Genomic DNA, 12,785 nt, shown 5'->3' with positions numbered 1-12,785 from the left:
GCTTCATGAGGAACAGGATTTTGTATCAAATTATCTCCCCATGAATTATTTACTAATCACAAAAGGGGGAAGAAAGGTAACTTTACAGTAGAGAAACCTGGTGGACACCTTCAAACCAAGTGACTGAAGTTAACTAACATCACAAATAATGAGACAAACTGACATGTGCCTCTTAGGAAACAATACTTCTGTGGTATTCCTGCCAAAAGTGCTTAAGTCTAATGACGAAAAATTGTCAACACAAACCTAAACTAAGGGACATTCTACAAAGTCAGTGGTTTGTACCCTTCAAAAATGTCACTATATGGGAGATTAAAAAGGCTGAGAAACTGCTCCAGATTAAGAGACTAAAGAGATGTGAAAATTAAATGCACTGCATGACCCTGAACTGGGTCCTGGACCAGAAAACAAATATATATAAAGGGTATTTATTATTGGGACAACGGGCGAAATGTGAATAGGATCAGTATATTAAATAAAGGATTGAATCATGTTTTACATTTTCTAATTTTGATCATTTTCTCATTTCTGATTTTTTGGTTATGTAAGACAATATCCTGTTTTGAGGGAACATGCTGAGGTGTTTATGGGTAAAGAGGCTTCATGTCCGCATATTACCCTCAAATAGTTCAGAAAAGAATAATATGTCATAATAAATGAAGAAAAAAATTAAAGTGTGATAAAATGTTAATAATTGGTGTAGTTGGTGAATTACAGGATTTAGGAATCCAGGGATTTTTTTTTTAGTAGTCTTGGGATTTTTCTGTAAATTTAAAATTACTTTTTAAAAAATTCGAAACCACCATTTAACGGGGACAGATGACAACTACACTTACTGCGGTGAACATCTTGTGTATGAATGACCAATCACCATGTTATACACCTGAAACTATTATTATATTATATCAACTATACTTCAATTAAAAACAGAAGAATAGAGGAAACTCGGCAGCGGGTGGCCGCGGCCCCACCCCTGGCGGCAGGCGCATCTGCTGCCTTACTTGTCTTTCTCAGCTCTGAAACCGTCCTCAAAACACTGCCTCCTGGATGGCTCACGTTTTGGTTCACACTCAGGAATTTTGTTCATCTTTCACCTGCATGCCACTAGCCCTCCCGTAACTGACACGTTGTTTACTGAAGGCAAGAATTAAGAATCTAAATGAAGATTTCCATATAGGAAAAGAATTACTGAATGAAAGGTGATGGGCAGCATGGATCCTTAAAAAAAAAAAAAGACACCAGCTGTGTCAAAGACTTCACAGCTTAACCCCAACTTCAGGTGCCAGCCACCAGTTCCAGACCTCCTGCACTTCTGACCAACTGGCTATAAATTGGGACTTCCCATGACATCCTCCTAAAGTTCAGTAATGTCCTAGGATGGCACACAGAACTCAGGAAGACACATAGATTCACACCGGATATTATACATACCCTTTGCATCCTTTGGAAGGATACAGATGGATAGCCAGATGAAGAGGTGCATAAGGAAAGGTCCAGAAAGATCATGAACACAGGCTTCTGTACCTGTGGAGCTGGGTGTGCTCACTAATTCTGAAACTCTCAGAATCTTCTGGTTCAAGCGTGTTTAGAGAGCTCAGTCGCCAGTGCACCCCACCCTTCTTTCAGGAGTGGGGCTGAAAGTTCCCACCCTCTCATCAGTTGGCCTTTCTGCTGACCAGTCTCATCCTGAGGCTAACTAGGGGCTCCACCATAACTCACCTTATTAACATAAACTCTGGGGTGGTGGAAAGGGTCTCATTATAAATAACAAAAGATGCTCCTCTATCAGGGAATTCCAGGGTGTAGGATTTTTGAATGGGGAACAAAGACAAAATACTTATTTTTTATTATACCAAAGGCAGTCATAGACTTCTAACAATAGTCACTAAGATTTTTAACTGTTTTCTAGTCCTAACCCCCCTAAGCAGCGTTTAATAGTTCAGTTTCCCATATAGGGTTTTCCACTGGGGAGCAAGTGTTCAAGGAGGAACATAACATTCTGGCTAACTTGGTAGTTCTATTTAAATAAACAAATAAATAGGTCTTACAGCTTTGATATCAGTCTCATGGGACTGCAATTAGTGGGGGAGTTAGTATCAACTCTGTGTGGACTAAAAAGTATTGGCAAAACTGGTTATTAGTGTAGCAAATACAAACACAGGTTCCTGTCTCATTGGGTACACAACACTAGGTACAAAATAAATTCACTCTAGGTACAAAAATAAATTCCAGGTAGATCGAAGAGCTAAATGAAAAAATACGGTAAAAATATTATGATTTTAGGATATTATATAACTGCAGTAAAAAAAAAAACTTCAATGACTGGTTAGCCAGAGACGGGTAAGATTCCTCAAGGGAGGAACAACCTAAGACAGGCACAGTTGCAGGGGGCCATCAGGTGAGAAATTGGAAATCAACAGAGCTGAAGCTTAGAACCTCAACCCCCCTTTTTTGAGAGAAATCTTCTGCATCCATGGATGTTTTAATGCCCTTGTCTAGCCTGGATTAACACATAGTCTACAGGCACACACCTGATCATCTACAATTGCTCTCTTACAACACTAAACTATGTTTTCTACCTTTATCTTGCGTCTATCTACCACTTCAGCATTTTATTAAAAATAAAAATAATAATGATAATAAAGGGAGAAATGTGGGATCCACATATAAATCAAGTATAAAAATCAAATGAATATTCATATTTGACCTGATTGTTTATAGTTCATAATGCGTGATCAAAACCGAAAGTTTCTGTGATGACTGCCCTTGCACTGTTCACCATGTAAGAACTTATTCACTATGTAAGAATTCGTTCACCATGTAAGAACTTGTTCGTTATGCTTCAGAAGATTGGAGACTGACGAAAATTAGGCTTGAGATGGATTAATGATTGTGCATTGAGCATTGACTCCTCTATACAGAATTTTATTGTTGTTAACAACCATTTGATCAATAAATATGAGAGATGCCCTCTCAAAAAAAAAAACTTCACTAACACAAGAGCCATTTAAAAAATATATATTTGACTACATAAAAATTTAAAATATGCTAAATCTATTAGTAGTTAGAGATATGTAAGTAAAACAATGAGATACCATTTTTCACTCCTCAAGTAGACAAAAACAGAACAAATTTTATTGTTACCATCCATTGCTTGCCAGGATATGGGGAACCTGATAGATACTCTCATATACTGTTGTCATACTGTTGGAAAATAACCTGTAAATACTTACTAAAATTATAAGTACACACATGCACGTTTCTATAAAAAATGGCACGTATCTTAAATAAATACATGAATATGTAAAAACAAACAAAAGAATAAATAAACGAGAGAAGAAAAATCACGCTTACAATCCTGTCTCCGTCCTGCAGATGCGATGTTGGATAAGCCATTAAATCTATCAGGACTTCTAGAAAGTAGCTATTAAGACCATCGCCAGATCATTCTGAAGTGGTAAACGAACCTGCCAGATAAAACAAGGGCTCTGGTCAAATGGAGAGGCGGAAGGGGGCCCGAGATACCTCCCTTCGGGACCCCTGAGGTCCTCCTACCCCAGAATGAAAGCGTAGCGGGTGAGGAAAGCCATCTAAGTGCTCAGCTGAGGCCAGAGGCGATTAAAGGCGTCGGATGGGGACTCGCCGCACCTGAGCGGCCTCCGACCTGACTCCATCAGGGCCCGGGTATTTGAGGACGTGGCTCCGAGGCCCCCGCCTCAGTCTCTCCCTCCTCTCCCTCCTCCGCTGGGCTCCCTCTCTCTCCTGACCCTGAAGGTGGACCTGAAACTCCAACACCTCGACCTCTGGGCCAGCCTCCATGGCCAGGTCCCGGCACTGCTGGACTGGGACTTGGGGACCGAGTCTTATCTGGCCTCCACCACGGCGCACCTGCCCTTAGCCGAGCAGAACCGTGAGTGCCTGGGGGGAGAGGGGGAGGGGCGGCCGCCGGGGGGCTCGTGGGGCGCCGGCCGTCAGCTCCCCGCACCCGCGGGGGCCCTGCCTGCGCTGCGCCCCCCTCCGCTGAGCCCCGGCGCCCCAGCCCCCAGCCCCCTACTTGGCCGGGTGACGCCTGGGCGGTGGCCTCGACTGAAAGCCCGCGGAGCGCAGGGGTCAGGCCCCGGCACGGCGCCTTTCCACTCTACGCACCCACCCCGCCCCCTCCCAGGGCTTTCTAGGCCTCCTCGGCCTTCTTTCCAAGACGCCTATCGCCATTTGGCGCACTACCTGTTTTACTAATTTTTCACTTAATGAAATAGTACCAGTTTTGTTCCGCCTTATCCCCACCTCTAAATACATTACCGACACCCAGAGGTGCTCAGTAACTGCCGAATGGATGGTTGGACGTCGTGGTTCTTTAAAAATGCATTCTTCCTCTGGAGCTCAAGTGCAGAGAGTGGAGGTCATCACTTTATGGTTCCTGGCCCATTATTGCTGGTCTGTTGGGGCCAAGGTAGTTGAATTAACTCATTTTCCCCCTTCAATGGCCACTCCTACTTCAGTCACCTCCTATCCATGTATCTATCCTAATCAATTCAATGTCTTTAGATCTGTTATCTTTGAAAATCATTTAGCATTATTTTGTGTCTGTAGGTGACCTTCATTTACATAATGCTTATTGCTTTGTTTTCCACTTCTTGTGTCTGAGCTCTTCTGGTCCCTAGATGCAGACCCGGTTCCTTATTTCTGACTGCTGTGTCCTATTCTATCATCAGCATAAACTACCTTTTGCATTTTAATTCTCCTTACTGATGGAAGCCTACAATGCCTCTAACTCTTTGCTACCATAAGTAATGCTGATGGACATTCCCATGTCTTCACTGATGCAAGAAATATTTATTGAGCACCTCCAATTTGCCAGGCACTGTTCTGGATAGTCACCTAAAATATAAATGAACAAAACAGACAAGTCTTCATGAAGCTTGCAGTCTCCTGGGGGCTGACAGACAATCCACACGAAAAATACACACAGTATAAGATGGTAACTGAGATGGGGGAAGGAAAGACATAGAAGGCTCAGGAATGGAGGAGTGGAGGTGGTGGTAGCTACGGTTTTAAATTAAGATCATTTTAAATTTGGGCTTAAAATGGGCTTCATTGGGAGTCTTCTATTTAGCAGAGTTGAAGGAGGTGAGAAAGGGGGCCAAGAGGATATTTAGAGGAAAAGTTTCCCAGACAGAAGAAATAACCAGCACAAAAGCCTGAAGGAAGGAATATGCCTGGAGCGGCCGAGGCCCAGTAAAGAAGCTGGATCAGAGTAAATGACGAGGAGAGCTCAGAGGATGTTAGAGCAGAGATCAGGAGGAGCGCCTCTTCTGCTTTAGGGACTGGGGTTGACTTCCCCGTAAGATACGGCGTGGTTGAAGAGTTCTGAGCAGAGGAGTAACTTGGCGGCCAGCTATGTGAGTGTGGGACCTCTGTAGTTGCACAGGATGCCTGGGCTTGGTTTAATGCTCTGCTATCACTGTCTTGAGATTTTTGAACAAGGAACCCTTCATTTTTATTTTGTACTGGGCCCTGCAAATTATGTAACTGATCCTGCAAGGCCCATGTAACTCCAGGGAGAGGAAATCCCGGGGAAAAATACCTAGCTGAAACCGAAATCAGTCAGAGGAAGAAATAAAGTTTAAACCCGTTTATTGCTTACAAACAGCCCTCTGGGGACAGGATCTCTCTCCTGCTCCAGCAGAAGCAAGCAAATGCTCCTCCCCCAAAACTCTCAGGTTTAAATAAGCCCTCTGTTGCCCAGGTAATTACCCATTGATATGGAAGTGAACTACTTCTCTCCACCCTTTAGGAGCCTGTTGATATGGAGATGTACTAAAGCCAGGTGAGAGATTCTGGAAATAGTGCAGTTTTACCCACAACCCATATTCTGAAAAGATCAATATGGCTACTGTGTTGAGGGTACATTGCAAATGTAGGGAAAAGAAGCCAGGAGACTAGTCAGAGGCTCCTAGAGTAATCCAGACAGGAGGTGTGATTGCCTGGGCCATTGGGGTGGTAGCAGAGAAGGCGGACCCAGCTGAATTCGCTGATGGATTGAATCTGTGGTTATAAAAGAGAGATTATAAAGTGACTCTTCCAAAGTTCTTGGCTGATCAAGTCAAAGGATAGGGTTGCCTTGTACTGGGGTGGAGGGAGCTTCTGGTAGGACTGCTTTAGGGAGAAAGAGCAAGAATTGTATGGGACCGCTGAATTTAAGATACTTTTTAGGTACCCAAGTAGAAAAGTTGAGTAAGCAGGTGGGTATCTAAATCTGTAGTACCAGAAAGAGGTGTGAACTACACATAAAAAATTGGAGTCTTTGGTGCAGATAAATGGTAGTTTAGAAGTGTGAAAAGAGAGGACCCAGGGATGAGCCCCAGGGCATCCCATTGTAAAGAGACTGGAGACCAGAGAGAGAACCAGCAAAAACTGAGGAAAAGACCATTGAGAATCAAAACCAAGAGATGGTGGTCTCCTGGAAACAAGTGAAGAGTGTTCAAGAAAGGAGCGGTTGGGGAGAGGTGCTGATGGCTGGATTGAGCAAACCGGAAAGATACCATTGGCATCGGCACCCTTGACGATAGTGGTTTGGGTGGAGGGGTGGAGGGGAAAGCCTGACTGTCAAGGGTGGGAGGAAGGCAAACGGGGACAGAAAGTACAGGCAGTTCTTTCACGGAGCTCTGCCTCAAAGGAAAGCAAAAATCTGGAGTAGTGGCCTAGCACAGAAAATAGGGTCAAAAGCTCTTTTTAATAAAATGAGAGAATTGTCATCATATTTGAATGCTGATGAGAATGACCCAATAGAGACCAAAAAAATAACAAAAAGAGAGGAGAGGATTGTCCTTGAAAAGGCCCCAGGGCACTGTGCCAGGGAGGGAGACTGGCCACCATGCCAGTCTGTTGTTCCTGTCACTCTGACTGCTCTCAGTTCCTGGATGTTGTCCCTTTAACTCACTGGGAATCCCTTGGTCACACGTGGCCTCTCTTACATACACTGTCAATGACTTTGACCTTCTATGGCTTTGGAGCACTTGCTTGGCCAAACCATAACCCTGCTCTAAAGCCACGGATCAATGGACTGGTGATATCAGTGGTAACAAAGGGTGGTTGGAGTTGAGAGCAAATTAGCTGGAAAGACGGAGGTGATGCATTTTTATGTGGAGCACAAAATAGAGAGGTTGCCATTATCAGTTTAGGTTATAGCCATGAGAAAAAATGCCTAAAGTAGGGTGGAAGACAAAACCTTTGGATGAGAAGAATTCAAGAAACCGAGAAGCCAGATTATTAGGAGATTCACCTATACACCTAACCTAGATTTAAGGCAGGAGTAGTGTTTGTGTTAGTGACAGTGAGCCAGGAGCTAAACTCCTTTAAATGAGGGGGAGGGCCCCAGAGTTTGGTAGATGACAGTAACAATGAAGATTAGTCTATAAATTCATGTATTAACTGAATATACATACCCAGGAGTACACAGTAAGTGTAGTAAATTATAGTCCTTCACAATGGCAGCACCAATTCAGATCTGCAGTGTAATAAAGGATTCTGCTTCCTTTCATCTTTGTCAACAATTGGTATTATCTGTTTTTGTAATTGTTTTAGTTGGATGTAAGTATTCTCTCATTATTTTGTTGTGTTCTTATTAGTAGTGACACTGAGGGTCGTGTTAGTTACTCAGGTATCTTGTGAATATTGATTCATGTCTGTTGCCTGTTTATAGGTTTATGTTAGTGCCTGCAAATCAATAAGAAATAGACTATCTGTTTATTAGAGGATTAAGACTTTATGAGTTGAAAATTTTTTTCTGGTTTATCATTGTCTTTTTATTTTGGCTCGTGATTTTTATTCAGAACCTTTTAATTTTTATGTATTATATCTGCATACAATGCAAAGTTTAATCTGAGAGTAATTGGCTTTTTGAAAATATGTATAATGTGTCTTCACTTACTCAAGTTTTATAGCCTTAATACTGATTGCATCTTTTTCCCATAAGTGTCTAGGTCATTCTTTGGGTTGACTCCTAGACACTGTAATTCTGGTTGCTATCATGAACAGTATTTTTTTTATTGTATTTCCCAGTTTCTTAATACTGGCACAGAGAAATAGTATTAATTAGCCTGTTGCTTTTATACCTAGCAAACTTGCTGAACTCCTATTGGTTCTAATAATTTGTATATTGATTTTGTATGGCTCTAATGTTGATCTTTTTTTCTGTAAAATATGGTAGTTTTGCCTTCTTTCCAACCTTATATCTCTTGCTACTTTCTCCTTTTTCAAATACTCTGTTGAACATTAACAATGTAATAGGCATCCTTCCTAATCGCTGAGCTCTCCAACAGGTATATCATTTTCGAGGCAAACCGAGATTCATCTGTAATATGACAACACTCATATGTGTGTGTGGAGGTGGGTAGATAGTTCCCCCTAACCACAAGGAGATGGCATAGAGTCAAGCAGAAAGTTTTCATATACATTTGATTTACTCTTAACCCACCATGCATTCATTCATTCAATTCAGTTGAGCTCCTCCCATGTACCAAGCAGCAAACAGGACAGACCTGGAGATAGGCTCTAAGTAAATAATTGCAAGAAAATGTGTGCTGTGGGAGTGTTCAGACAGGTGGTCAGACAAGGGCTGCTTTAGAAAGATGTCTAAACAGACCTGATGGATGAGTAGCAATTAACTAGGCAAACAGAAAGAGGGGAGTGTTTCTGGCAATGGAAACAGCTCCTGGGGAGGCCTAGGATCTAGAGGGTGGTTTGCTGGAGAAGGGCGGAGAGCCAGGGAGGAAGGACTCAGCACTGATGAGCGGCCAGGGCCTTGTCAGCTGTCTCAAGGAATTTAGATTTGGCCCAAGGGTACTGAAAAGCCATGAAGAGGTTTTAAGCAGAAGGGTGACAAGATTGGATTAACACTGGCAGGAGCCCTCAAACTACAATATGATCAGTTAAAGAAAGGAGGATCAACAGGCCCATTCCATCATGGCTTGGACTAGGATGGCAGGCCCTGGTGACCGACTGAGTGCGACTGTAGGGGAAGGAGAAGTCAAGAAGGATTTCCAAGACTCTGGCCTGAACAGCTAGTTAGATGGTGGTGCCACTTGCCGAGACAAAGAATACAGGAGGAGGAGCAGGAAGACGGAGTTCAGTTCTAGAAATGTGGAGTTTGAAGTGCCTGTGTGTTGTCCAAGTAAAGACATCCCAGAGGCAGCTCTGCTTAAGGGCTAGAGGTAAAAATTCAGAAGCCCTAAGTTTATAGATGGTGACTGAAGCCTCGGGCATCTTTGGGGACAGTGTACGTGGTGCTAGAAGGACACTGAGGAGAATGAGAAGGTCAGGTGCGTCAGGAACGCCCGAGAATGTGGTGTCATAACTGCCCAGGCAGGGCCCACGGCCGCCTCCCAGGGAAATCTTCAGGTCCCGGATTATGGGGCTGCCACAGAAATCCTAGGGCATTTTTACCCTCTTTTGTTTTTCTTTTTGACAGTTGCCCGATATAGGCTCCAAATAGCTAAGCCACCAAAATCACCTCTGGGAAAAAAACCCAACCTTGAAAAGGATGGTGAGTACAGGGGAGTGAGTTCTCTGACTGGGCGCTGTGCCTGGGCTGGACACCCACGCCAGGGGCCTGTGGCCCGCACTGCCTCCTCTCTCCACAGGCCCGGATTTTAAGCCCAACCTGTGGATGTGGGTGAACCCCAACAGGGTGTTTCCCCCTGGGAAGCTGGAAGTTCCAGAACCCGGCGAGGGGGAGGACCTGACAAGGGCACTCCCCTCCCCTCAGCCACCCTCAAAAGTGGAAGACTTTGCCAACTGCTCAGGGGCCATGGAGGGGGAATCACTGCCACCTTCCTCCAGTGAGCAGTCTTCCCCTCCGAAGATGTCTGCCTCTTGCCCCTGCAACTGGGAGGTAGGGATTTCTGGGGGGTGTGGGCCAGACTTGGGGCTGCAGGCAGGGTGGGCACAGGGATACAAGTCAGAGTTCTGTTTTCTTAGGAATAACAAAGGTTAATGGGCCCCCAAATGAGCTGTACCCTTGGGTTGAGAAGCTCAGACGGTGGCCCTGGACCGCTACCCCTTCTGCCATTGCACCCCTGGGGCAGAGGCTGTGGAGTCGGGATCAGCTCCTGCTCTGTCTCCTCCAGCTCACAGAAGAGGAGGAGGCTAAGGACCAGGAAGACAGCACCTCTGTGGCTCTCCCGTCCACGCACAAAAGGGTCCCCCTCCAGAGGTGGAGGCTTCGGCAAGCCAGCAGCCAGGAGGGGAGGCTCTGGTCCCGGCCACCACTCAATTACTTCCACCTAATTGCACTGGCATTAAGGAACAGTTCCCCCTGTGGCCTCAACGTGCAGCAGATCTACAGTTTCACTCAGTATGTGCCAGGGGCCCTGTGAGGAGGGGAAGGGAGGGGTTCAGGAACCTTCCAGTAGTCCCTTCCCTGGTCTCATACCTTCCAGTCTGCCCTGGGCTGCTTGCTATCTCCTCCGTTCCCTGCTGGGTCGGAAAGGATAAGTGCCTTCCCAGCACTCCGCAGCCCAGGCGCTGGTTCTGGGTTGTCCCCAGATGGGTGTCTACACATCACACGTACAGGAAGATATCCACCCCTTGCCCCTGTTCACATCAAAAAACTCCAATTTTTATATCAGTTCTTTAAAACATAAATTCACCTGGGTCATAAGTTCTCCCACCCTCCCTGCCCAGATTACCCAGGATCAAAACCTGGCTTCCCCAACAGTTGCTCACGTTTTCCCACTGGCTGGACCGGACTGCCTGCATAGCTCCGGGCACCGCTGCGGCCAGCGCGCCCAGCCGAGGAGGGACTCACATACAGCATTCATTGTCATGCCCACGGGAGTGCGAGGGAGTTTCTCAGGCCTCTTTCCCAGAGCAGGAGGGTCTCTGTATATTAATTCGCAAGTGGTGTCCCTCCTCGACCAGGCTTCCTCCCTGGAGTCGGTGGGCCTGCCTCCGCTCCGTACACGCTGCACGCCAACGCGCTGCGCCCTCGCAGGAGGAAGAGCCTGGGCAGCAGGCTGCGCTGCTAAGAGGAGACTTGGGGCCAGGCCGAGGTTTTGCCATGGGTTCAGTCAGCAAAGAGCGGGTCTAGGCCTGCTTGCCATTCTCCTTGCCATTAAGGACTGAGGCTCCTGCCCCCAGGGGAGAACATTCTCAAGAATAGGGCAGCCCCCAACTCACCCACGCCTTTCCATACCATTCTGCCCTGTCCACAGACAGCACTTCCCCTTTTTCCGGACGGCTCCAGAAGGCTGGAAGAATACGGTCCGTCACAATCTGTGTTTCCGAGATACCTTCGAGAAGGTGCCGGTCAGCATGCAGGTCGGGGCCGGCACGCGGCCACGGTCCTGCCTCTGGAAGTTGACTGAGGAGGGGCACCGCCGCTTTGCAAAGGAGGCCCGCACCTTGGCCTCCACTCGGCCGGAAAGTATCCAGCGGTGCATGAGCCAGCCAGGTGTGAGGCCCTGTCCCACATGGGGCAAGACAAGGGGACCCCAAGGTCCTGACCCAGGGCTGAGTGTGCAAGGAAGAACCCTGGGTCACACCACGGGGTGCCTTCTGTAGGAAGGGGAGAAGACAGCAGTAGTGTAAGGCCCTGGGGGCGAGGGGTGCCTGCCAGAAGAGGGATGCCCCACACCCAAGCATGGGACTTGGGGTTCAGGGAGTTGGTGGGGAAACAAGTCACAGCCCAGCAGCCTCGGGAAATGGTGACCACACAGTGTGAGGAGCATGGTGTGAGAGGATATGTACAAAGGGGGCTTTTTCTTTTGCTGGAGACCAAGTCACTTTGGGGCCTTAGAGAGAAGTAGAGCACCTGCTGGGGAATGTTCCAGGCTTAGGGAACAGTAACTGCCACGGCAGATCAATGCCTCTGACTCTCTTTTCTTACAGAGGTGATGCCCTTCCTCTTTGCCCTTTAAGGCCAAGAAGCAGGAGTCAGCCCAGACCTTATTAAAGTCACCTGCAGCAGCCTGGCATGTGTGTGGTCTCTGGGGCCGGGGATGAGGGTGGAGGTGGAAGCCAGCGCTTGCTGCTGATGGGCTCAGAGGCAATGCGGCGGTTGTCAGCCGCGTGACAAACGGAGCCCATGCTCTTCCTCGCAGGAAGAAAATACCCAACCCTCTTTGGGATCCTGGGATGGCTCCCATTTTTCTAGACTATGTGGATAGTCTTGGGCAAAGGTACCTTGTAGCAGCCAGCCCTGCCAGAGGCCCAAAAAAGCACCACACACAGGAGTGGATGTGACTGTCTGGGGACAGCAAAGAGAAGCCCAGGGAAACATCATTTACGGGACAGCTAAAGGAAAGACGTCCCCTCATTGGGAGGCCAAGAAGGGGCAGCGAGAAAGGTGAATGGAAAGTCTCCAGGGCCCAGATGTGTGGCCCCTGCCTGCGCTGTTGCCCCTCCCCCGGCAGGCCTTCTGGAGAAGCCAGAGTGCTTGTGGACTAAGAGCCCTTACAGGCTTCAGACCCTGGCTGGACTGCTGTGGGTTGTGGACGTGGCATCCAGGGCAGGGCCAGCTGGCAGCCGCAGGTCTGAGGAGAACAAGTGAGAAAGGAACAAGGTTCAGAGCTGCATCAGGATGCGACAGACATTCAGACAGGGCTTGGTGACACTGGATTTCCCAGGGGGTGGGATGACCACTTGCATTCCCTCTCCTGGTCTGCTGTTATTGCCCAGCCTGCACAGAAACATGGCTCCCCCTTCAGACACCCCCACTCCTGTCCCACAAGGGACTGGGCATCACTTCTCTCCAGAGGGGGCAGGCATTTTCTCTTTGAGCTTGA

General features: G+C 47.0%; 1 protein-coding gene across 1 annotated transcript; it reads left to right on the top strand.

The window, feature by feature from the left end:
- Window positions 1-3,606: 3,606 nt before the first annotated feature.
- On the top strand, window positions 3,607-11,562 carry FOXR1 (forkhead box R1; the record flags this gene model as incomplete). Its single annotated transcript, XM_017650205.3, has 5 exons — window positions 3,607-3,910; window positions 9,470-9,544; window positions 9,642-9,892; window positions 10,128-10,354; window positions 11,214-11,562. Coding segments are annotated over 5 exons (1,206 nt in total), but the record flags the coding sequence as incomplete, so codon positions are not given.
- Window positions 11,563-12,785: the final 1,223 nt, after the last annotated feature.

Source organism: Manis javanica, chromosome 6 (genome assembly GCF_040802235.1).
Source record: "Manis javanica isolate MJ-LG chromosome 6, MJ_LKY, whole genome shotgun sequence".
NCBI classification, from domain to species: domain Eukaryota; kingdom Metazoa; phylum Chordata; class Mammalia; order Pholidota; family Manidae; genus Manis; species Manis javanica.
This window is presented reverse-complemented; position numbering and strand designations above follow the sequence as displayed.